Raw genomic sequence first — 27,315 nt, 5'->3', positions numbered from 1 at the left:
AGAATCTCACGGATCACCACTTTAAAGGCCTCATCCAACATTGGAGCGTTGGAAAAAAATTGTTTGAAATATTGGTCATCATCCCGGGTCCCCATGAGGCCCCATAAAAAGAAAAAAAACAACACAACAGTTTAGACACATCTTGAAATTTTATTGACCACAGTCATCCACCTCACACCGAAAAGAGCTCACAAACACTTGGAAACTAAAATGGGTTCGGATGGAAAACAAAGTAAAGTACAAGCTTTTTTCAAAGTACGACAAACTGCTGTGTCACAACAACGGCCGAACCGAGCGTGAGAAAGTGTTCTTCGATAAACAAAGCGCCGGCGACGTCCCGACGCGCTGCTCGTCAAACTGTTGGTCCCGGTGGAAGGTCGCGGAAAAATCAGAGGAAAAGCAGACGACTGCGAGTCTGTAAATGTGCTCCAAACAAATCAGCAAGAAAAAATAAAAAATAAACTGTAAATACATTACAGTGTCAATGACATTCAAGGGGCTTTTCGAGTGCTTTACACCACATGTATGTGAGGACAGAGCAGGCGACGGCATCCGCCATTTATTAGTCCAACGCATCGGCAAAATAGTCCCAGCGCGATAAGCAACGATTGATTGGTTTGGAAATACACGGAGGAGAACGTGAAGGCCGATGTACGATTGCACAGTTTCACACCGAGGGAATCACACAAATTTCACGAAGAATATGCGCAATTAAAGAGAGGGGGGGGGGGGAGAAAAAAAAAAACACAAACTTTTTTTTTTTTTTTGTCATTATTTGGTCGGAGTGTCGGCAAAGAATAAAAAGCGTACCACAGTCAAATCCCAGAGAGCAACTATGGCCTAGAAGTATTTAAAATTACAATCAGGAGGCTTTATAAAGTGACATTTAACATGTTTTTTTGTTTTCTTTTTTTAAACTATATACTGTATATAAGAGCTATAAATAAAGAACAGGGTACGTGCAGACAGTTAAATTATATCGTAAAACATTGTAATGAATCCCTACTTTATATCTTGCTCCCCAAAGCAACGGATCCGGTGATTGTGCACTGCAATACGTCTTATTGCTGCAAGGTACAACATAACCTTTACCATGATAATCTACACTTAGGTTGTTTCATGGGAGGGGGGGGGGGAAGAATCCTCTACTTTTGGATAAACAAGGAAAAAAAAACAAAAAAAAACCCAACAACAGACAAAATCATTGTTATAAATGAAAACAATCCTTAAAACCAGACAATTTTTTTTCAATTTTCCTCTTTTTTAAATTTTTTTTAATTTTTTTTTATAATCCTTTTCTTTTTCAGCTCAACCACACCGATACGTAATTGAACTCTCTAGATACATTTAAGTTAACATTCAGAGTTGAATTAACACTTCAAACAGTAGCGCTCGTGGGAAGAGGGGAAAATATGGGGGGGGGGGGAACCTCCATTAGCAGCACGAGATTTATTTCAGCCCCGTGTGTCGATTATCTCCGTCACAAAAATAATCATCATATATATATATATTTTTTAATATATGTATTGAACTGGGGGTGTATCAAACATCAACCGTTCTTTTTTCTTTTAATGGAATTAGGCATCGTATTGTGTTGTGCTGGACGAGGAGAACATCATAAAATCATTCCGTATCTCGTGTATTTTCTCAGTGAAGGATCTCTGCTGCTGATCGAAGGTCTACGCTTAAGTCACTAAGGTTACTCACTTTACATATAAATAACGGAGAAATAACCTGCACTTGCAAATATATTTAGTTTACAAAAATAGGTTTGAATTTGTGTGCCACCCCCCCCCCCCCCCCCTTTGTGAATGTGACACAGCGTTCATTTATTCCTGTATTTATTTGGTACAGTATTTTTAGCGATCGGTCCTGGAAAAGGACCGCAGATCGGCACGGAACCAAGCGAGCCGTCCGTTTTCGCGCCGAGGCGAGGGTCCGCCCTGACCCGCTCCTGCCCCCCGTGAGAGCTGTTTTTGAGGAGCTGTCGATTCGACTCAGTGGTGAGAAGTCACAGTGCGTTGGGTTGATGGAGAGATGGGAGAATAATTCACGTTAAAAAAGACGAAAGAACGAAAAGAAAACTGGCCCTGAGACATACCCAATTACAATTATATCCTGTTACGCAACAATTCAGGGATGCGCGAGGCTTGCCAGAGACGCAGGGTCCCGTGTTTGGGTCACGGTTTTAGCCAATTAGCCGCTTCCTCCTCCTCCGAACGGGGGCTCGTTCTCGGAGGGCGACGCAGATTCAGTACGACACACCACAGCGCAGAGCAAGCGGCGGGCTGCAGGAGCGCCAAGCCACATCTACCACCACGACCGGCCAGAGGACTGCCATGAAGGTACACCAACTTTGAGAGTATAGAAATCCAAACGCCGTCACGGTCCTACGTCACGTGTTTTCTCATGCGTGTTTCCCTGTACCCGCCGCCTTCAAACACGACATCACTCACTGGGAAAAAAAAAAAAACAAACAAAAGGGAAAAAACTCCCACGGCGACCACGTGAAAAAACCCGCCGGTTCGTCCTCTTCCCTCAGTCACACACAGACACAAGTTGTGACGTACTGAGGACCTTTTCACTTCGTTTTGGCCGCGGTTCAGCCAGAAAAGGGGCGTCATATAAGGCTGACACCATATTTCCGAGCCCTCGGGCCAAACTCGGCCACCTCGTAAATTTGATTTATTACGGAGACGGCGAGCCCAGAAAGTCCCCATTTTCCTCAGTGCAAATGGACGCCGATGCTATGAATTTCAAACATTAATTGAAAGCAAATCAAATGACGATTGGTCTTCCTTTTGTCCTCCCCTATGGTCTCAGAAGAAGCTTTGGAAACTTCTAGAATCAACCTAAAGAGTGTCGAAAATGTCCTCCATATCCTTCCAAGCACCATCTCTATGAGTGGAGGGTAACAGAATCAGGACTCGATCCGAGGAGACCAATTGAATGTCCGATAGACATGGACCCATGTCCAACGGAAATGGCCCAATGTCCAATTAAAATGGTAGCGACTCATGGACGACTCAACCACGGCTCCATTCACATTCCCTCAAGATGAAAGTTTTCCCTGACTCGGGGCCGTTCCTGGTCCCCGCTGCTGGTCCCGAAATGTCCCGGATGTCCAGACCCTCCCTGGTGTCCGTGGTGCCGCCCCCCCACCACCCTTTACGTGCTGCGGTAGGTCTTGATGATGTCCTTGATCTGCCTCCTGCAGATGGGGCAGCAGGCGTTGGACATCTTCTTGAGCTTGAGGCCGCAGGTGTAGCAGAGACACATGTGTCCGCAGGCGTAGATCACCGTGTCCACCATGTTCTCGTAGCAGATGGAGCACTCATCGGGCCACGCCCCGCGGCCGGATGGGAAAGTGGGGGACTTGGGGAGGATGACCGGCGAGTTGGGGCCGGTTCCTGGTGCGGGAGACAGAATGTGAGAAACCAACAAATAAGGAACTGGGAAAAGACAAATAGTGGAAAATATTGTACGTGCGAGTTTGGTGGACTCCCCTTATGCCAATTTCCCTTCGGAGTATTTTTTTTAATTACTTGAACTTAGGTCCCAGAGAAAATGTGATGCCATATTCTAGGTATTGGGCAGGAACTCGAGATTCGATCCGGATTCGATCCAGACTTATCTTGGCACAAGATTTACCTCGGAGGCCCACTCCGCACACCTCCGTGTAATTTGAAATGGCAATTTTGGTCTTTTTTTCCCCCTTCAGTTCGTTATTAACCTCTCCCATCCAAAGGGGCCTATCTACACTGATGTGAGGGCCACCTTTGGCCCCCGGGCCGCCCTTTGACCAGCCCCGGTGTCCCATGCTCTCTCCTTGTCCCTGCTTCCAACTGTTGTGGGATCTGCATTCCTAGCGACGACAGTGGGACATCTGATCGCACCGCGGCTCTGCAGATCAATTGCTGTCCTGCGGTCTCGACATACCTCCACCACACCCCACCCATAGCTGGACACACCCCCATCACCACCCCCAATCACCCCCCCCCCTTCCCCAAACTGGACCTACCCCCAGCCGAGCCGCAGTACGCAGCCGAGCACAGGCCTCCGCTCAGGACCGGATCGGAGCTGCCGCTGCCCAAAGCGCTGGGGGTGTGCGGGGACGAGGAGGGGGGCGAGCCGGGGTTGGACGGGGCCCGTGGCTCCCCCAGATGAGTGGACCCTGTTGGGGACAGAGCGGGGGGGGGGGGGGGGGGGGGAGAGAGAGAGAGAGAGAGAGAGAGAGAGAGAGAGAGAGAGAGAGAGAAAGGGGGGAGTTAATCGCTATCAGGATGCCCCGCGCCGCTATGTCCAACGAAATACTCTCTCTCTCCTGCCGTCACTACGCGTATGCGTGCGCAGTTATGCAGCGAGCGCAACGCTCTCCCAAAAAGTACCCAAGACAGGAGCTGACTTGAGGGCGTAAGGGGAGGCCTCCCCTTGAATGCTGAACATGACGGAGAAAGGAGACCTTGCCAGTGATGGCTGGCAGTGGTTACGGGAGAGGTACCAGAGCCGCTCGGCATTTCTCGAGTTTTGCGCGACACCGCACGAGGCCACTAAATCTAAAGTACAGACGATGCGTGTAAACAGGCCAGTAGGCGGCGCCAACCCGCTCTTCGCAAGGCACGGAATCATGCGTCGGCTGGATTTAGGAGGGACGGAGCGCTTTCTTTTTTAGGGTTAGGGGCGCTCGAGGTGCCGTGCATTCATTCTGAAGCAGCGTGCGCTTCTGGTTCTTAAAAATAGAGGATTGTAAAAATAGATTTTTTTTTTCCCCACATGCCGTTAAGCACAGCGGCGGCAGCACAGCGTGGAAACAAGCGGGAATTCTCAGAATGAGTTGAGGAAACGCGCGTCGCTATGGCGATAACTCATAACAAAGGACAGTCGGGTGCTTAAAGGCCCCCCGAGGAAACGATGGAAGCCGATGTGGATTTTTAGAGTCGATCGGAAACCGCACAAGTCGAACGCGGGTCTTAAAGGCCTCTCTCAGGTTGTTTCATGACAAGCTGATCCACATCGTACGTTTCACGTTTCAAAGATAAATGTCATCCCCAACCGTCTCAAAATCTCCAGCAGATCAACATGCAAATTAGCCAAAGCAGGCATGTCATCATGCTGCATCGGGACGAAAGGCTTGCGTTAGAAATATCACAAATATACCAAAATTTGCCGTCAGAGAAAACCGACGGCTGCATACAAAAATTAACAAAAGGATAAATAAACACTTCATGAGCATTTTGAAACCGTCCTGCTCCTGGACGTGGGCCCAGGCATTTCACCCGTGTGGCAGATGGGCTGCAGCAGAACTTATTGAGGAAGCATTTCGTGGAAAGCCTGTTTTGCTGAAGGTTTGGCAGAGGAATGCAGGGAGTGAGTCACCGGCAGCCGCCACGGGGCCGCCGACAAACCCGACAGAATGGGTCCCCTTCTTCACCATCTGCGACAGCGCTTTTGATCAACCCACATGCCGGCACGTCGGCCAGATGCCGTTTGGGATGCCGGTCCCTGGCGACGGGAGACCCGCGCGGGCGCTCGCTCGCTCAGGGTTGTCTGGAAGTCCGGGAGCGTGGACGACAGCCCGGCGAGCAGCGGATCAAGGACGGAACCGCTGGCAGCGCCCTCTGCTGCCGAAGCTTCACCGAGCGAGGTGAACGCAGGTGAACGTTCCCCCGGCAACGTGGTGCTCAGAGGGATGTGGACACACGGCCGTAGTATTGTTCTAAAGGACGCCTCGTGGTTCGGGGGCCCCTATCGTGTCGTGAACACCAGGGGCTTCCCTGGCGGCCCCGGGGCCCCGTCGACAGGCTCATATTCACATGCTTGAGGGATGTGAATACTGTATGAATATACGTGACAAGCCCTTGAGGGCTTTTATCTAACATGGCACCTTGTACTGCTGTATTTGTTTGTGTTCATGTTTAGCAGGAGGTACACCGCTAGGAATCACTCTGAAGCCAGGATGAGTGTGTGTGTGTGTGTGTGTACGTGCGTGCGTGCGTGCAGCCACCCCGGCTACACCTTGACTTGCACAAGCAAAGCAAGCAAATCGGGTTACACCGAGTCCCTCTCCTTGCGACCGGATCCCCCTCCAAGGAACGGAAACCTCATTCTCTCCACGCCCCTCCCCTCATCCCTCATTCCTCCCTCTGTCCATCGTAATTTTAATCCTCCGCCAAAAGACACACACACACACACACACACACACACACACACACACACACACACACACACACACACACACACACACGTCCCACCAGCGGCTCCTCCTGATCCCGCCTGTTCTCCACCAGATTAACCCGGTGTCAACAGCTGTGAGAGGCACCCACACCTCGCCGTGCATCTCTGCTCCCCTCTCTCTCTCTCTCTCTCTCTCTCTTCACATCGCTCCACCCCATGTTTTTCATCCATTCTTCCATGTTCTATATACAGCTGTTAGGATGCTATGGGACACATGCAGACTATGTGACACTGTGTCTAGCCTGCATCCAAACAACTGTGTGTGTGTGTGTGTGTGTGTGTGTGTGTGTGTGTGTGTGTGTGTGTGTGTGTGTGTGTGTACACATACTGTGTACTGTATGGTTACTGTATGGGATACAGTATGTTTACCTGGACAAAATATCTGCATGCACACCAGAATTACTGGAACATTCTGATTTTAATTTAGCGTCCTTATAATCTTAATGCTCGATTGATGCTGTTTTTAAGCATTTAAAATATTTAAAATTTGAATCATTTCAAAATATTTGATTTTCATTATCGTTTCATAATTTCATTATCATGGTTTCAAAATGTTATAAAGCTGTTTTAAATCTAGATTAGATTCAACTAATTCTCATTGCACAGAGTACAGGTACTGAGGCAACGAAATACATTTCTCTGCTTTTCACCATCCTAGCAACTGAAGTATCGAGCAGCAGTGGGCTGCCATACAGCCGCGCCCGGGGAGCAGTTAGGGCGTTAAGTGTCTTGCTCAAGGACACATCAGCACCCTACCAGGAGGAGCCGGGGATCGAAGCGGTAATCTTCCGATTACTAGACGACCCGTTCTACCTTACTTAGCCACTGCCCGCCCCCAAATCTACTCTAATTAGATTTAAAAAAAAAAATTATAATAAAAAATAATATTAATTAATAATAAAATGATAAAATAAACATTTATAAATACATAAAAAAAATCACAACTGATATTTTAAAGGTTTTACTAGCGGCTTATGAAATTCCGTTTATTTTTGTGAAATATGTCCATTTTCTTAATAGCTGTGTGTGTACAGTGCATGTGTACACATTTTTATGTATGTGTGTGTGTGTGTGTGTGTGTGTGTGTGTGTGTGTGTGTGTGTGTGTGTGTGTGTGTGTGTGTGTGTGTGTGTGTGTTCATGTACGTACGTACCATGCAGAGGTTATTTCCAATATTCCAGTTATTTTAACTGGACGGGATGTTCGAGCGTCTTTGTTATGAAGCTGTTCTGTATCTGCACGAAGGACCATTAGGTGCCTTTGTTGTGTGAGCGCGTGGACCAGACAGAGGGCTGGAACCGCACTGCAGACGGCTGCAGAATATGTTAATGGCCTGTTATCGCTGGTGGAGATGTTATCTGGGAGGAGAAGAATGAACATTTGGGGGGCTGGACGCACAAGTATGTCTGAGCGGCTGATGTATTTATTTTAGGTCTTTTAGTCTGGAGAGCATTGTGTTTCAGTACTTGTTCTGTACTTGTATTTAAGTGTTTGCAGTTAGAAGTTGGAGCTCTGAACAAGGCTCCGATAAAGACGAGCAGATAGACGATAGATAGATATATGGACAGATACAGAGATATATAGATGGATAAATAGGCGGATGGATGTATGCATCTGTGCCTTCTTGGAGAGAAAGGCGGCGGACCCCGCCACCGACGCCAATCCCGATATAGTCGAGCAAGTGAATCACACCAATTAATTGAAGGACTGTTTCTTTTAAAGAGCCAACTAGAAATAAAAGTATGAAATGGGGGATTTTTTCTTTTCCCACAAAATCATCTCACAGATTACCACTCTAAATTCAGAGAGAGAGGAAGCAGAGGAGGTTTGTGGTTGAGAGGTTGAAGGAGCAGATGGGGGAGCTGGCGGTGGTGGGTGTGGGTGATGAGACAGCATTTTCAACGCAATCTAGAATCGGAAACCCAAGCAGTGGATCTTGGCGGCTGCACTGGAATTCCCCGCACCGCTTCGAGCGGAGGTAATAAAGGTTCATTCCACTAGTTTCACCCCCTAAAGCAAACACAATCAATATCCCATATTGAGCTTGTTTTGACGTAATTACAGTAACGAGTCTGTGAATCGGGGCAAAATAAATAAAGCTGCAGCTCATCGTTCTCATGGCAAAAACAGTCAACGGCGTCCCATAATGCACCTCGAAGGCTATACTGTATGCCTTGGCGTGAGGAACCCCTGGATGATGTACGCGGAGGCTGTCACATGCTGTGCACGTCAAACTGCACCACCCACACAATATGCTGCTTCTCCTCCCTGAGATAACAAGAGATGACTTCCAACGCCAAGTACAGAGTAAAGCTCCGCGGCGCTGCAGGCCAGCCGCGGTAAACAGTTCCTGCGTACGTCATTTGCAACTCCCTGTCCCACACGGAAGACGTTTTAAGGTCAAAATCTCGGGTTTTCGCTGCCGCTAACGTTGCAAGTACGGGTATAACAGCGATGGAATGGAGTCAACTTTTGCCATTTCAACTACTCTGGCGAAATTATGAAAAGAGTTGACTTCATTTTAATATAAAATGTGAACACTAAAACCCTTGTATTTTTCCCCTGCATACTGTGAACAGGATAATACTCTTTAAAGTGGTAATCATGAGATTCTTTTGCAAAATAAATCCCGTATTTGATGTTTTTCTTTAACTGGCACTTGATAAGAAACAGCCTTGTTATGTATCTGCTTTATGCACGTGTTCCTCTATTTGCTGTTTCAACTGTTGGCGGCGGGGTCCGCCTTTCCGGCGAATTTGATGAATCTGCGTAGCTAGTTGCGGTCAGAGAACTGTCGCTATAGATGAACATTCACAAAAACATCAGCATGTTTGGGTGGAAAAAAAAATAGACCCACCACCTCAAGTGAGGCAAGAAAAAAACAAAAACAAATCAATCGATCAGAAGCGGAAAAACTTTGGAGAAAAGAGAGAGACCATCTTAGGGTGAAGATGAGGGTAAACCTGGATGTAAAAAAAATAAATTGGCGTTTTAAAATGGAATTCTGGGACTTTAAGTATAATCAAGCCAACACATTCGCTCTTATGGATTATCCACTATAAGTACAAGAAAACAAACAAAAGAAAAATAATATATAAAGCAGCTGTACTCCCTGCTGTACCCTTGTTTGTCCACTAGGGGAGCTACGTCCCCGGTGAAGGCTGCCAGTGCAGAGCACAGTGTGTGGGCTGGATGCAGGTGAAGCGCAGGAGGAAACGCTCCGCGCTCCACACAAAGGGAGAGGTCACACAGTTGCAACTACCAGATAAGAGCCACTTCCTAATTCACAGCAGATGCAACGTGAAGATGATTCATGGCCGGGCAGCCCGAGATGGCGGCCGATAAGGAGGGCGTGGGGTCAGGCCCCCAGACCGCTCTCATTGTTCTGCACAAGAACCCTGACGTGTCGTGGCAGCCCCCGGAAAAAAAAAAAAAAACCCCAAAAATAAGAAAACAAAGCTCGCGGTTTTCAAGAGTGTACGTTTGTTAAAAAGGAAAATGATGGGATCCACAGCTGTTACCGGGACGGAGTCAGGCGATCCGTCGGTGTGACAGCTCAACATGCTGTCAAACAACGAGGGAAGGAGGGTAGGAGGGAAGGAGGTTACTACTTCCTAGAAAGAGACGATGGGGGAATCAACCGGGACAAACAAAGGAGGCGATTACGGTTCTGCTGAGGCGGCTCTTTCCGAATTGATCGCATGTGAAGGTCACCTATCAACACCCTGGCACCGAATCAGAGGTTGATCGGGTCTCAGTGTGTTTTGTATTGACAGGGTTGCCGTGGTTACAGAGTGAACCGGGTCGACACATGGAGTCGACTATTTTTTTTTTTTTAGTGGCACAAAGTTGCACATTAAGTTTTTATTTTTCTCTTATCTTTAGTTTTGTCTTTCTGGGTCACTGTGTATTTTATACATTTTTGTATATCTGCAATTTTTACGGTTTATTTTCTGGGTAATTTCAATTATTTATGAATTTTTTTGGTTGGTTATATGTATTGTTTATCATCATGTTCTATTGAATATTTTTTCAAATTCTTCCTTGCACTGCCATTTTATTTTTTTTTTTATATTTTTATTCTATTGCTATCTATCCATCCAATCCCTTTGAGCTGATTTCAAATATCAGGACTAGGTTTTGGGCAGGATCTTGCGATCCGATTCCGTTTCGGTTTCGATACAAAGGCTCATGATTCGATTCATAATCGATTAATTCCGATGTCGATGAGATGGCTCACGATACTATTCGATATCGATATTTTGACATTTTATACACACTCGCTATCGACTTTCCAGCAGCCCATCTGAAATGCATTCCAAAAATATTGCACTGAGCACATTCAGTCTGATGTAGACATTAAATATGAATTAGATTGAAGCTGAAAATGCTTGCAAAAAACTCCCCATCAGGGAATCTTTTTCTCCCCACTCCCCTCTGAGCTTGAAACAAGGCTGTTCCTTGCCGTCCTATTTTGACCTTCCTTTGTCCTTCCCGCCTTAATCCCCCCCCCCGCCAACTCAAAACACACACGCACACACGCACGCTCACACACACACACACGCGCCGACTTGCTCCTCCTTTTCCTCTGCCGTCATCCAGAGAAAAGCAGGATATATTTAGACGTGATCTGTGCTCCACAGACAACAAAGAAGCACCGCCGCGGCCTCCCTGTTCCTCCACGGTTCCTAATTGGCCCGTTCTGTTGCACCCGCCGCCGCCCAGCGGGGATTTACAGCATCCGACAAAGACACGTCCTGCCTGCCAGGGCTCCGCACCAAGTCAGTTAGTTAATGAGATAATTCTGTCATCTTCACCGGGAAATGTGAGACTGGGTATGAGGCCGACGGTTTCATGTGTCTACGTGCGTGCGTGCAAATGCAGCCATCTGAGCAGGCCTCCACGTTTCTGCGCGGGCTTTCCAAGCCGGGTTGATTCCTCCCGTGTCGTCCTCCTTTCAAAAAAAAGCAGACAAAACAAAAAACAAAACACGGCTGTGCAGAAGGAGATTCGCGTTCCCTCCCACAATGCACCTGCCTGCGCCGCGCGCGAGAAGCGAGCGGCGCACCTGCTGTGGTGAGACGGAGCGCCGGGGCGAGACCCGGCCGTGAGCCCCTCGCACTTCCCCGTCATTAGCGGTGTTTAGAAAGGGTGATCGCCCCTCAGGTGGGCCCCCCCCCCCGCCCCCCCCCGGAGGAGTCATGTGCTCCCGCCTGCCTCCACCCCCACCCCCCTCCACCTCGCACGCTCGCTTCCTGTTTTTCATCTTCCCAGTGAGAGTCGTGAGAGAGCGTCTACTTTTCTCGCCAAATCCTTTGAGAGCACGTCGACGCCGCTTCCTGACTCCCGCCCTCTGCGTTAAGCGCCGCCCCAGCAAAGGCTAGAGCCGGCGCTTAGACGCGGTGTTCCCTCCGTGACCCCTCCAGCCCTTCGCTTTACACTGGGGGGGGGGGGGGGATTGAGAGATTGAGAGAGTATTGAGTGTCAGGAAACGTTAAAAGATCTCACCTCCAGGGAGCAAACAGCACCCGCGGAAAACAATGTGTCAGCGGGCGGATGGTCAATATCCTAATCTGCCGGTTGCTGACCCGGCATTGATCACCCGGCCAAGAGAACTGCTGTTTTCCCCGTCGAGAAGCACTCCGGTGGGATTGTCCGGGCGGCAACTCTGGTGATTGACTCGCTGTACTTCATACACAATTAAAGACACTTGTACGGAGCTCGACGATAACGGACGCCCTGCTGCCCTGGATTTGAGCCATTTGAGCGGTCGTCAACCATCTTGTGCGGTCTAGTTGCCGCGGTTCGTACGCAATTTTCCGGAGCAGCTGGGATCACGTTAGTAATATTGAAATGGGATCATTATCATTCAACTGTAAAATGATTACAATTCAATAACCATTTTGTCGGTCTTGGCGACCAACTCGGAAGCCACTGATTCACTCCCACTCACCGAGGGCCTGACGCCATTTGCGCCGGGCCCCGTTCTACACCGACTGCTCCGGCTGGATGCGGTGGACTTCACTTACCCAGAATCCTCAGCTGAGTGACGGCGCCGTGCAGGCCGAAGAACATCCACAGGGGGCGGGAGTTGTCCACGCACACCTGCATGCCCACGTTGGCGCCGTTGTGGCTGAGGATGACCTCGCCCTCCTGGTTGACCAGGAAGCCCAGGATGTCGCTGCTCTGCAGGGGCGTGGGCACCCGGCAAACCGCCCAGAACTCCTTGCGGTCCACCAGCGCCTCGGGGTTGTAGGGCAGGTCGCTGGGCCGCAGAACGGCCGGGTCGCAGGACGTCACGCCGTAGGAGAGCGACCCGGTGCGGGCGGGGCTCGACTTGGTCACCTTGATGAAGACGGTCTCGCCGGTGCGCAGCGGGCGGTCGGTGAACACCAGCGTGCGCTCCTCGCGGGCGTGCTCGGACCGCGCCACCGTCTGCTCGTCCAGCGTCTTGATATGGGCGCCGCGCAGCTGGTGGAAGTGCAGGTCGCTCTCCAGCGCCGAGGGCAGCAGCGAGCACTGCTGCGAGTTGAGGGAGTTCTGCGGGATGGGGCAGGACGAGGAGGCGGAGGCGTGGGAGGCGGCGGACAGGTGGAGGGTGTGGCGGTGGGCGTGGCCGTGGGCGGGGCCTCCGTCCTCCTGCTGCAGGTTGAGGTCGCACAGGCTGACGGAGAGGCGCGAGTCGTCGGCCTCGCGGCGCAGGGAGGACGAGCGCACGGTGGTGAAGGAGCGGGGACGCAGGCAGTCCGGGGGAATGATCTCGCTCTCTGGAAGGGAGTGGAGAGCGAGAGAGAGAGAGAGAGAGAATGGGGGAGAGCAAAGTTACTAGACGTTGCGGGCTGACGGCAATGGAGTTTGAAATGGGTTTGGCCAAAAACGTGCCGACACAGTTTTTAAGAAAGGCTGAATGTGCAACGCTGGTCAGACAAGGAGACAGGGCCGGGACGGCCGCAAGTTGTACCGCGGCTTCAAGTCGCGTTCGCTGTTGGTTGCGCTTAATTACTCAACAGCTGAAGGCTTCGGCGAATCTATGTTGCACGCGGTCGTGCGGAGCTGAATCAGCTCGTTCTGTGTAATGACATGGTTTACGATCGCAATTATGAACAACATGTTTGTGTTTAGAAGAGTGGAAATCCACTGGGTTGTGTGTGTGCGTGCGTGCGTGTGTTTGGGCGGCCAGCCTCTCCTGCCATGGATAGAGACGCACACGCATTATTTCTCCGCCGCCACAAAGCCTCCAAGTAGAACAGACCCCTGTTTACTAGAAGCCTCATCCCTCCGCCTGCTGGGAGGTTATTACGAGGGGCACGGCGGCTCAGAATAGACCCCCACGCCCCCCCTCCGGCCCGACGGCGGGGGGTAAAGAGGTCTCGCCGTGGGCCCTCGCTGCTGAGTGCACCACCGGTACCGCGGCGGCAGGCTGGGACTTTGTTTACATCGGTGGCCCCCGAGATGCGCTTTTCCAGACAATTATTATTTCAAATGTATTTTGGAATTGAAATATTTATATGTAAATGAGTCTATGAATAAAAGAAAAGTCCAACTGGAATAAAAAAAAAAAATCCACTTATTACAAGGGATTAGCAATTAAAATTTGCTTGAAGCGAACTCTTGTGTAATCCCTTTTAAATGATGTCTTTCTCTCTGTAAAAATAGACAAGATAATAAATAGATGAAATACAATTCGCTACAGAGTTTTAAAGAGGTCAAATTATATTGCGTCATTTTGCATGCTTTTGCACCCCATCGCAGTACTATTAATATATACATACTGTGTCTATTTACATCGCCATCTGGTATAATGCATATCACTGAACATTTAGATAAATCACAAATGTGATATTCTTCACGAAATTGGAACAAGCGAAGGTAGAATGAGTGTAGAAATGGTTTTATTTGGAACTTTTGCTGACTAAATCAGTTATTTGTCAAAACTGTTTGCAGGGACAGTTGAGTGTGTTGCAGCAGCAGAACATTCAATAGCACAAAGTACAAACACCCGAAAAATACCATGAAAAAATGCCTCGAAGGGGAGGGCAAAAAAGACTGGTGGAAGATAATGGAGCAGCTGCTGAATGACAGGTGGGGAGGGGGGGGTCATCCCTGGACCCCTGGACCCCTGGACCCCTCTGTCTGGTTCGGACTCCGGCCCCACCAGAGCCAGCGCAACAGGCCGGGGCCCTGACTCTGGATAAACCTCTTAGCCTTAATTACCAGGCCAACTGTACAGCATGGCAGTGAAAACAGGCTGCACAAGCATCTTACCATAACCCCAGCACCTCCACCCCCACCCCCAACCGCCTCCACCCCCACCACCCCCACTGCCATGTTTAAAGGGACAGTGGCCCCAGGGAGGGACAGTGGCCCCAGGGAGGTCAAAGCAGCCACGTGGTGGCTCTAAGCACCGAGACGCGGTTTATTATTTTCTATCTCTCGCCTTGATGTTATATTACGTGATATTTCACAAATGTCCTGGATATTTTCTTTTCTGTGCAAGAAAATGATTGTGCTATCAATATACATAATGTGGGAATCAATGAGCATTAAAATGACTCTTTTAAAACCATTAAAAGAGGAAGTATGCCTGCGACCAAATGTCAATGCATGACCAACACCTATTTGTTAACTGTAAAACACAGGGGGGGCCACAACATACCTGCCTTTGAGGTTTATTTTGAAGATAGATAGATGGATAGATAAATAGATAGATAGATGATAGATGGATAGATAGATAGATAGATAGATAGATAGATAGATAGATAGATGATAGATGGATAGATAGATGATAGATGGATAGATAGATAGATGATAGATGGATAGATAGATGGATAGATGGATAGATAGATGGATAGATAGATAGATGGATAGATAGATGGATAGATAGATAGATAGATACATCATCACCATGTAGTAGGAACATAAAAAGATAAACAGTCATTGGACCAGGCCACAAACCACACAGATCATGGCCGTTTGCTGTGGCTGGCATGTTCCCCTATTTACAAGCAGCACGGCAGAGTGAATGCCAACCACCGCGCTTGCACCGGGATCGATACGCGGGGAGCCGGGAAAGGTGTGAGAGCCGATAAAAACCCTCCACGTAACAGCTTAGTTATAAATACCCTCGGTAAACGACGGCTACGCGGCGGAGGCGTTAACGTGAAGCCGAGCAGTACTCTGAAGTACTCTGAAGTACTCTGAAGTACTCTGGCACCCTCAGACGCCAGCACGACGCACCGACCAGGGCACCAGGAGCGGGACGCAGGGACCGGTTACCACTCGCCGGGGGGGGGGCGGCGTCCGCGTCGGTCGGATTACGGCTGGATCCTCGCTGGTGCCGCCGGCTCAGGAGATTACGCGGAGATTGACGGCCCGCTGTCCACGGATAAGCCACGCCAGGACCCGTGATCCAGCTCCACGTTTTACCCTCAGCCAAGCGCACCGAGCCCTATTGAACGGACCGGAGGCGATTGCGGCGGAAATTGGGATTATTACCCTTGTTATCCACCCGTAAACATGTGTGGATGGCAGGTTGACGGATCAGTTTGTGCAGAGTGAAATCATTTCCCGGCCGAGTGTGAACGGATAAATATTTTCACGCTAACCGCCTCCAGAGGCGTAACGATCGAATGTAAGCGCGAGTGGGGGGGGGGGATCTCCATAATTTACTTCCTCTTTTTGAAAGTGAAATGCAGTTTAATGCCGTCGATAACATCGTTTCGCAGGGTTTCACCATATTCACGGGGGCCCTATGAGGGAATTGAATAAGGACAAATCCAATTCCAATGTCTTTAGTAAGATTTACTTGCAAGCCGGGTGTCACCGCAATGCAGCCTAATACGATGCGCACGGTATTTGGATCGTAGTTCAAATTAAGGGGGGGGGGGGGGTCTGATCCCCATAATTAAGACTTGCCCCCCGCCAAAAGAGGTAACAACAGGTCGGGTGGGGGTGTCAAACATTTTTATATCCTTCCTACCCCTAATTGTTAACATTACAATATATTTCCCATATTCATCTTAATGATATTAATCCGATTTCAGACACCCATAAAGTGGACCGTACCACTGCGCTGAGCAAAGCACAAAGCACAGTAAAACGGTGTGTTCTTATTGCAGATTAATTTATTTTTTGTTTTTCTTCGTTTTTCGAACAAAAAAAAAAGCCCCGTGCAGAACAGGCACATGCTCTCAGTCAACCTCCCTTTTAAATGCGTGGATGTCACATTTAAAAGTGCACATCACAAAAAAAGCGATCCCAACGCCTCTGTTTGTAAAATAGTAAAAATCTCTCTGAGTCGTCAAAGTCGTACAGAGGCCGTTCAGTGTTAACAATGGCCGACGTCAGGAGTCTCCCAGAGTTTGATCCTGGCGGTGTAAGCGTGTCTGCTTTTGACGTGTTCTCTGATCTCCACCTCCACCCAACGGGGGCGGCATCCCGGTGCATCCGCGGCGGCCGTCCAATGGGCCGCGCTTCCATCACATGGAAGCGCGGCCCCCGGGAACGTGGAGAACGGACCCCGCGATGGGAGGCGTACGATGCAGGGGGAGCTTTGGCGCTTGCCCACCGACTGCCGATGGAGTGTTGGAGCACCCTCCACCGTTAAAAACTGCGGCGCTGCGTCGCGGGCCTCCTGCCCCAGGGGCTTCGTGGCGAGGCCGCGGTGGTCTCGGCATTATCCACGTTTCGATTTCGCCACGACGCAGAAAATCGCCGTCAACTCTTTGAAGGGCCCCAGAGGAATTCGCCCCAACGCCAAGGAACCAAGACTCTGACAACTTGTGACACTTCAAACGTAATTCGGCGGCTCCATCGCCCTTCTTCCCAAATGTGTTCTTCGGCCAAAGAGCCACGCCGAAGGGTTTATTTTAATGAGCGAAGAGGAGGAGAAAGTTTAACGTGGTCCAAGCTTCGGCTCTGGCCCTTGTTAGCTCATGATGAGAACGGGCCACTCCTTTGGCCAAAGAAAAGGGAACACGCGTGCTAACTGCTCAACCACACACAGATTATAATGCCACGCCATTAGCGGCCTGTTAAGCGCGCGCACGTGTGTGTGTGTGTCTGTGTGCGTGTGTGTATGTGTGTGTGTGTATGTGTGTGCGTGAGTATGTAGCATTTGCATGTGTCTGTGTATATGTGTGTGCGTGTGTGTGTGTGTGTGTGTGTGTGTGTGTGTGTGTGTGTGTGTGTGTGTGGCTTCTGGTGCTTGTCATTTCCTCGCTGCTCATCACCGCGTCCTAAATTGGACGACGTCAGGATGAATGTTGTTGCCAGACCTCCAGGGAGAGCGACTGAAGAACTGAGATGGGGAAATGATGATGACAGGTCTCTGGGGATAACAGGAGGGAGAGAGGGAGAGAAGAGAGAGCGCGCGGGGGGCGAGCGACGGAAAGAAGAAAAGCTAGCCGATGACATTCAATGAAGTATGAATCTCGCTCGGTTGCGTCTCCTTCTCCCTCACGCCGAGTTTCTCATCCGCAGCATCCCGGTACGCACGTGTACAGCATTGTGTGTGTGTGTGTGTGTGTGTGTGAGTGTGTGCACGCGCGTGCACACACACAGACACACACACACACACACACACACACACACACACACACACACACACACACACACACACACACACACACACACACACACACACAGACACAGTGATTGCACAAGCTATTGATCCCCGAGTCGGTTCCAGGGGTCATGAACTAGAGTTCCGACCTCGACAGTTAATCAGGTTTTGGGGAAGATAAACTGCAAATGATGGGGTTCTTGGGTCGGGTTCGGGTCAATTCTTCACGTGCACCGTCGGGGCTTGTGGTGGGCTGTGGAGGTGAACTGTGGCTTTACGGGTTTACTTGTAGAAATGCATAACCCGCTTTCTCCATGCACTGCAGCAGTCTTCCTCGTTGTCCCCCTCGTCTGCGTTACCAGTGGAGACAATGATACAACCGGCAAGTTTAGTGTGCAAAGGGCATTTTGCCGTGTGACTGTTCATTTGACTGTGCATCGGCATCTTAATATTCCCGTGCCAAGTCCTCCAGTTTGCCAAAATTCCTTTGCTTGACTGCAATCGACCAGTAAGCCGAATAGTTCATCATTCTGCTCCGCTGTGTCAAGCTTTTATAAGCAACAGTATAAAGATACAGCTCACCATCCCATAACACCGATCACACCAATCACCAATTCAACAAAATACTGTATGTAGTGATATTAAACATCTGAGCGCAGGCTTGTTTTAGGTTGACTTGCATGGTGCAGAATGTAGCAGCCATTGGCCACAGTGCACTGTATCATAGATTTATAAAATATCAGTTCCTCTGAACAAATTTATCATTTTCTGTCCATTAAGTGTTCGGAGCCGTATAACGTCCTGCTGTAGGCGCTGGGTTTGATACCGGGTCTATCATGAACACGCAATCCAGAGTCTCGGTCTGGTTACTCCAGCAGCCGTATCCTTATCCAGAATCCCTACTTTGCGACACCTCCTCCCACGTGAGAGGGACTTCAGAAAACACCTTTGAAATGATGAGACGCTGGGAGGTTTTCTTTTTTTCCACCCTAAAGGAATGAACTCTCTCTCCGCTGAGAGCTGAAGCCGCAACGCACCGATGCACCGCGAGACGGATTCAGCATCCTGTCCGCTGCCATGGCAACTGAGCCGTTCCTCAGTAGAACAGCATGTCGGACCTGCGAGAGCTGCTCCACGCCCGCCGCCGCCGCCGCCAACAACAAAAACGACCACCACAACCAAAAACAACTGCCGCCGCTACCACCATCAGCAACGACAACCGCCAACACGACCACTACTGCCACAACCAATGACCACCAGTACCATCACCACCAACAACACCATCACCAACATCACCACTACCATCAATCATTGCCACCACCAACAACCGCTAAAATCACCGCCAACCGCCACCATCAATCACCTCCACAATCGCATCATCATAACCACCAACCACCAACTACCACAACCACATCCTCCCCACCAGCACTGCCAACATGACCACTACTGCCACCACCAATAAGCACCACTACCACCACCGCCACCACCACCACCACCACCACCAACAACAACAGCAAACACCACCACTACCATCACCACCAACAACACCATCACCAACATCACCACTACCATCAATCATTGCGACCACCAACAACCGCTAAAACCACCGTCACACGCCACCATCAACCACCTCCACTATCACCATCATCATAACCACCAACTACCACAACCACCATCACCAACCACCTCCTCCCCACCAGCACCGCCAACATGACCACTACTGCCACCACCAATAACCACCACTACCACCAATAACCACCTATACCACAACCAATAACAACAACAACAGCAAACATCACCACCAACAACACCATCACCAACATCACCACTACCATCAATCATTGCCACCACCAACAACAGCTAAAACTACCACCAACAACCACCATCATCCACTACCAACTTTCACCAGCTACCACCAACTACCACCACTGCCAACATCCCCGCCAACAAAAACACTATCACCGTCACGATCATCACCATCACCATCACCACCATCACCAAGTAACACCAACACCACCAACGGCAACAACCAGCTACGTTGGTGGTGGGTCCACCACCACCACCAACAAAAACACTATCACCATTGCCACTTCCACCATCCCCAATACCAACCCTACAGCACCAACATCAACTCCACCACCACCATACCCAGAAGTCTCCACACGAGAGCCAAACTGTAACTTTTCAGAATTTTGACGTGGGTTTCAATGTTAGGTTGGGAAGGATCAGAACCGGGTGATTAAAATGGTGCCCACGGCGGAACACCCTGTTAGTTATTAATCACGGTCCCCCTTTTTTTTTTTTTCAAAGATCTGCTCTGATCTCAGCTGTCAAGTGTGATTTGTTACTTGCAAGAGTTGCTTGTTCAATAAGGATACAGACCTCAGGGCTTATTACCCTTAAAACCGTTGCACAAGGCAGAATCGCTTAAGGAGAACTGTTATGCTTCTCCTCATTTTCTGTCAAGCTGTATGTATAATATAACAATGTGGGATGTTCATATTAGACGAGGCCAAAGTGTCAAACAGTGAAGGAGGCTAACGCCAAAGTAATCGCTGTGAACGAGTGTTTTTGAATTCAGCAAATTCACAAAGAACGGGAGGACGGTCGCTGTGAGAACCATTAATTGTTCCTCCATTGCACCAGCCATCTGCAGTGTCTCAGCGTCCGATTCAGAAAAGATATGAAGCTAATGATATGACAGCGCAAGCACGGCCATAAAGTTTTGCAGCTGAGTGCAATTTGCCCTTGTTTTGCAGCCGAGTGCAATTTGCCGTTGTTTTGCGTCTGATGGCAATGATCCATGTGGGGAAGTAAAAAATCCTTGTGTCCACGGGGGGATTATCGGTCTTAAATAAATATAAAACTTCAAATAGATGTCAGACAGTAGTTATTTTGATTTGGAGTGTGTTTGGAGTGGCTGCACGGTGCCATGCCAGGCCCGGAGCGAGGGAGCGGTGCGACGGCAAAACGAAACCAATTATATGTTGCTATGGTGATGACTCCAATAAAATACACTGTTGTTATATCTATATAATGTTTAGTCATTTTATTAGCCTCTCGTTATGTAACATCCGACTCATTCCGTCGCAGAGGACGGCAAAAAGTTAAAATATTAAATATTTATATATATATATATATATATATATATATATATATATATATATGTATATGCAGTCAATCACGCAGAGATGGGTCGTAATATCCCTGTATACACGAACGAGCTCAGCGGGTCTTGCCTCAAACCTATCCATTGTGAATTAAATGAAACGAAGAGGAGGGCGACGCTCCTCGCGCCCCTCGTGCCAAGTCACATGGGCCGTAGGTCTCCCACGCCCCTCAAATTTGCATCCCTAGTCGGTGTGTTAATTAGGTTTTCAAAATGTTTCCATAAGCCGCGACGCATTCCACAAACACACCCAAAAGCACGCAGGAAATTGATTCCTCTCACATATTTCACCGCAGTTCAAAAGGGTTTACATTCCTTTATTATATTCATGCTCCCGTCTCCTGAAGGCGGGGCGTTTCAAAACCATGTGATTCGTCTGACTGCGTCCCATGAATTCGTTACCTATTCATCTAGGGCTGCAAGGACCAAAGGCTGCAGAGTCAACAGGGTTGTTGCACTGTAGTGTGTCGCATTGTTCACGTGGACAGAAGGAGCTCCGCCTCCAGAAGAGCCTGCCTGCGCTGCTGCTTTTGTGCGGTACGTGTGTATTCGTGTGTGTTTGTGTGCGTCCAGAGTTGGCCCGGGTGTGAGGCCAAGTTCTTTGTGTACGTCAAAGACTGGACCAGCTGCCGTCCGCCCACCGTGCTGCACCTGCATCCAAACCTGATACGACTCCCTTTGTCCCGTCCGTCCCCTTTTTTCGTACCCACAACTCACACATGGCCCCCTCCCTTGGCCCGGGGTCCATTTTGCATTCAAGCTCTCTGGGAAAAAAAAAAAAAAAATGAGGCTTTAAAACGAAATGGCGCTCGGCCGTTGCGAGGCCACTGTCGCGGTGCCAGGGAAGGTGCAGCTGCAGTCACTGGAGAAATGGGCGTGGGTGGGTGGGTGGGTGTGGGTGGGTGCTGAAGTCTTCATTAACATTCAATTCGATTCACTCGATTTAATGTGGCACCGAGTGCAGCAGCACCTGTTGGTCTGGACTGATTGTTCATTCATACGACGGCGGTGTGAAGGACACAGGTCAACTCTGTTTTGGACGCTTTCATCAGGTTTTTTTTTTTTGTTTTTTGTTTTTTTTCCAAACTAAAGCCCAGTCGGCGGTGGCTTTTCAGCATTACAGCTTCACCCCTGAGTGTTTTCTGATTAGAATAATTAGGCACCTGTTGGGCTAATCCAATGCTAATACTGGAAGCGGGCGCTTGACGGGGTGAAGGGAAAGGGGGCGGGGTGCTTGGCTTGTGTTTTCGTTTTGGGATAGCGGCGAATCAGGCGGGCCGAAACGTGCACGCTACGCTTGAGGGCACACACACACACACACACACACACACACACACACACACACACACACACACACTACACAATACAGACTGAATCAATATCGCAGGGCTTATTTTTATCCAATCTCTCGGGGACACATCTGGTGTCAGTTAATGGAATGGAATGAGAGAGCTGACACTCGGAGTAGTGAGGCAGCAGAGCGAGACAGGGGGAGGAAAAGAAGAAGGAGGAGGACGAGGAGGAGGAGGAGACACAAAGGCGGGAGATAATGGAAAGATGAAGAAGAACAGCGGGAAGCAATGCGAAAGACGCGAGAGAGAGAGAGAGAGAGAGAGAGAGAGAGAGAGAGAGCGGCGGAAGGGAGGAGAGCTTACATGGGAGAGAGGCGGATGAGGTGGATAGGAGACGCGTTTACAACTGCACCGAAGCAGAATCGTCAGATAGGCTGCAAGGACGGGATGGGGGTGTGAGAAATATTCCCTCGGGGTGACTTTGTGGCCAAACCGATAGCGAGGCACGGATAGAAACTGACAACGTTCTGAGTGCGTGAGTGAGCGAGAGGCGGATTGAGAGAGAGAGAGAGAGAGAGAGAGAGAGAGAGAGAGAGAGTGCAAGATCCAGTGTGTAGTTCAACAGCCAACCCGGGGATTAAAACATGGGCCGACGAAGGGATTAAGTGAGTGAGGGAGTGAGAGAGAGAGGGATAGTGTTGGAGAGACAGAGAGAGAGAGGGAGAGAGGGAGAGAGGGAGGGGAGAGTCCGTTGAGCGGGATGTTTGGGATGTCCTCTACATGCTGGCACCAGCCCAATCCCTACTCCCCTTGTCGGCCGTGCGGAGGGGTTTTACACCAGGGGACTTTTGAAAGAGCAGCATGGCACTACGGCGACACATGGCCAAAACAAAGGCAGAGGCAATATGCCGACTAAGTCACCAAAAGCCGTCTCCCATGGGCCATCGGCACAGATCAGCATGTGCCAGCCGCCAATTGCTGTGCCGGGCCCCAAGCATTAATATCCTCCATCATGAGGTTCTTATATTAAAGCCCTGGTGTATTAGGGATTTGGGGACGGCAATATTTGGCTAATCGTTTATTATTGGAAGCCACTCACGCCATAAAATGCTGCATCTGAATTGACTCCCACTTGACTCCCACTTGGCATTTCATACAAAATGTGTTTGCCTTTTGCAAGAGTGCAATCAATTATATTCTTGTCAATTTTGACAAGTATATTAACTTTAAAAATCTCATCTGATCCCACAACGTGATATTTAGTCTCAATGTGATGGAATTGATCAGCCAAGGGATTGTGAAACTCTGGTCTGTTGTAATTGCAGCCTCTTTTGTCCGTGTTGACAAAGCTCGGTCAGTCAATAAACGCCAATGAATCTCTGTTGGAGGGCTATTCTCTGTAAAAGTAGTAGGATAGCAGTCTTCGGTTCCAAAACACGCTCCAGAAAACCAAACAACAAAACAAAGAAGCCCTGTTCTTTGCATACAAAGAATGTTAGGCAAATAAAGGGCTAAAACTAGAGTCAACACTGAACAAGCACTCACAAGATGGAGAGATCTCAGGGGAGTCAAGGACTTGGCATTCTTCGTCGATATGATCAGGCCATGATAGACTAGTGCTCCCCCTTGTGGTAAAAACACACCGTACAACTGCGTTTGGTTGAACGCGCGGTCGCTGCACATGATGGCATGACTGCCTACTTCCCTTATAACGACTTCTCCATTAGGCACGTGGGCACTCAGATCCTTGCTTGAACTGTGTCATACACTCAGACTGATTTACTGGAGCTGTGAGTCCTCTGTCTTGTTTCTAAATATGTATCTGCTGGTTACAGAAAATATGGTGTTGTTTCACAGCTCCATGGCCTGCTAACCTGGTGCATCCATTTAAAAGAATCCTCCAAGGACCAGGGGGTGAATGTCATTTTCACAACAGAGTTAAGACAGGTGCAGATCAGGTAATGCACCATCAGGAAACTCCACATGAATCCATAACTCAGAAGATGTTGAACTTCTCGGTACTGGAAGAGTTGGAACGGCAATATTTCAGCGGTGTCCTTTCATTTTTCACTTTGAAAGGGAAATGAGCATAGTGAAATTTGAGGGCGGGGTAATCTGAAAGGATGCCGAATGCCAAATTATACAGACCCTTTCTCCGACCAATAATTGTGAAATATCTGCTGGAAATTTGCGGCCAGAAACACAGGACTGCTTAATGAGTTGCTTTGTGGTCTTGAGGCACTAAACACAATAGCCCCATATTTCCTAACAGAGTGCAGAATAACATCTGATTTACTTCACTTATTCTGCTTAGCATGTTATTGTTGGACACTCTGTTGCGAGCTCTGCGACTTAAGAGTGGTGCTATGCCATTAACTGATCATTTCATCATCAAAAGCAGTCGATTTTCCCCCCAGAGTGTAATAATCTTTGTCTCGATCTCTGGTCCTAATAACAATACAAACGCTTTAATAGACTTCTATCATTAAAGATGACTTAATGGCATCAGCGTTCCAACTTCAGAGCCAGAACCGAGGAAGCCAAAACTCAGCTGTTGCCTGGGAGCACAAAACCACTACTGCAGAAGTTCTCAGTTACTGAGCCATCGTGTGCTTCAGCCCTTATACATCCCATAATTGTCATCTATTTCACTTTGATGGATGTGGATTTCCCTTCACGACCGGGTTTTGAAATGCGCTCGTGTTTCTGAAAGGTAATTAATTTCACATGGATTGTTTTCTCGCTATAGCCGTGTGCCAAAGGCAGCGATCCCATTTAATGTGAGGAGAGGAATAACAGAGACTGGAAACCTATGAAGGCGCCTCATTCATTTCTCTCTCACACAACTCTTACATCAACCTGCGTTCCTCTGCTTTCCCTTTGTAGACTGAGGTCCTCACCGTACGCTAACGTGGGTCACCCGGTGTCCAGATTTCACATTTCATTAGCATGTAACGTCAATACCACAACACCCCTACGATTGCTCACCCATAACAACCAAATCTCTTCCCGCATACTGTGGTTTGGAAAGAGACTGAAATCGAACTCGCTGCAACAACTGGTACGCTGCAGTGCTGCATTTGATATTCCCATCTTCATCATTTATTTCGTATTGATATCTCCAAGATCTGCTTCACATCCTACAAAGCAACGGTCGAAGAGAACAGTGACCTTTGAGGTTGTATAAAAACTGTTTGTGGTGTGAGGGTGGTGTTTTTTAAGCAGCCACACCTGTCCTGGGTCTATGTAATCGGGCCCGGGATCGGGGTGGCTGTACACCCTGTTGCTTGTCAGAGTAATCAACGAGCAACAGGTAAATCCCCCACCCCCACACACACACACACAGGGAGAGCCTCATGACGTGTGTCCACCTGCTCCCGGCTTGTTACATCTTGCCGCTCGTGACAATAAACTGTAGTGTTTCCAACATCTCTGCCTGAGTCTCTGTGTCGGAGGGGTCCTGAAAACACCACTCGGGCGACAGGTGGCAGGCGGGACTGCCACGATGTTAAACCTATCATCGACCAAACACCTGGGAAAGCCCAAGAGCAGACAGGCAATCCGCACGGCAAACTAACAACACGACAGAGATAAAGAAAGCTCTTCTGGCATCATGTTGGAAAAATACATAAAAAACAAGGACAACGCGCAGGAAAATCTGTTACACATTGTTCTCATTCAGGTTCTCAAGTTCCAGGGTTACTTTCCCTTTTGCCTATTGCCTCATCTGTCAACATCTATGCATAAACGCATTTTGCAATCACTGGTGATTCGTCCCGCAAAACGGCCGTCGCACGGTGCCAAAGCGGAAAACAGAATGTGGTTATTTCAACAACAGTGAATGAATTAAGGAAGACCAGCGCGTAGAGCACAAGAGGCTATTTGGACTTGTAAATGCCAGACTGTGCTCGTAAATGGAATTTCTGTTTGTTTTGGTTAAAAGTCGTTCTTTTGAAATGGCCGGATAAAAGCCTATTCCAGGCGGCCGCCAATCTTGGAGATTGATGGCCGACGTTCTGTGACCTCCCGATTTTCGCAGCGAGCTCTCGTCCTGCCGCGAAACTCAATCACCTGTGGGCGTTCCCCTCAAAGCGGAGCCAACAACAACGACGATGGCTCCCCCGCCCCCTGTTTGCACCTCTGCCGGTGATATTGAAGATTCCTTGATAACACCGCGTCTGCCTTCAACGGGCCACGATCCGCTACGCCGAGAGCTTTTTTTTTTGTTTTTGTTTGAGCTTCCAGCTGACAGCCTGAGTTCTGAGTTCCTGGCTGCTTTCGGTAGCCTGGCGGAGCGGGAGAGGTGTTTGGGGAGCTGAGGCCCCGCAGTCAGATTTTCTCTCTCTCTCTCTCTCTCTCTCTCTCTCTCTCTCTCCCTCTCTCTCTCATCCTTCATGTGAGTCCCAACGAAGGCCTCTTTCGATTAAAGCCTCGCGGAGACTGACTCATACAGCTTGAATCCCGCTGGCTTGACAACAGCTGGAATTACTCAGCCTCCCTGCCTAGTTCTTCTGCGACCCCATTGTGTGTGTGTGTGTGTGTGTGTGTGCGCGTGTGTCTGTGTGTGTGCGTGTGTGCGCGCCCATGGAAAGGAGTGACAGCGCTAGGAATCACAATGAGCATATGAAACAACCTTTTTGTCCCGGGATCTCGGTTGGATTCGTTGCCCTGAAAGAACACTCTTGTCAAGCTCCAGTGATATTGGATTTGGCTGGTTCAAGGCCAGGCCCAGTCAATCAAACTGGAGAGTGTGCGGGGCGGGGCGGAGAAATCAGCGTATCCGGCTTTGATGTACAGATATATGGGTTGTATGGCGTACACGCCATAGATATCTCCGCCGCGCCTCCAGGTAGAAGGTGACAAGGGTTTGACGCTTGCGCGGTGGCACTTCAAATAATGTTTAAAATTCATCTTTTTGTACCGCAACTCACCACATATCCCAGTCTGCATCTTAGCCAAGCAGGAGGGAGTTATGTTATGGAGTGGGGAGCATTCACGATGTGGAAGATTGCTGTTTAAAACTCAACAAGGAAGAAATACAATTACATTATGGAGGG

At 49.0% G+C, this 27,315-nt stretch overlaps 1 protein-coding gene across 1 annotated transcript in view; it reads right to left on the bottom strand.

Annotated features, from left to right (window-relative positions):
* Positions 1-3,168: 3,168 nt before the first annotated feature.
* neurl1aa (neuralized E3 ubiquitin protein ligase 1Aa) overlaps positions 3,169-27,315 on the bottom strand; it is a gene marked incomplete at its 3' end in the record, with an annotated part of 40,743 nt that continues 16,596 nt past the window's right edge. Inside the window, exons 4-6 of the mRNA XM_079998600.1 lie at positions 12,264-13,001; positions 4,022-4,174; positions 3,169-3,410 (exon numbers count right to left, since the gene is read on the bottom strand). Of these exons, the coding sequence (XP_079854726.1) occupies positions 3,169-3,410; positions 4,022-4,174; positions 12,264-13,001 (1,133 nt within the window). The remainder of the gene's footprint in view (positions 3,411-4,021; positions 4,175-12,263; positions 13,002-27,315) is intronic.

Source organism: Zeus faber (assembly GCF_960531495.2).
Source record: "Zeus faber genome assembly, chromosome: 4".
Classification (NCBI taxonomy): Eukaryota; Metazoa; Chordata; class Actinopteri; order Zeiformes; family Zeidae; genus Zeus; species Zeus faber.
This window is presented reverse-complemented; position numbering and strand designations above follow the sequence as displayed.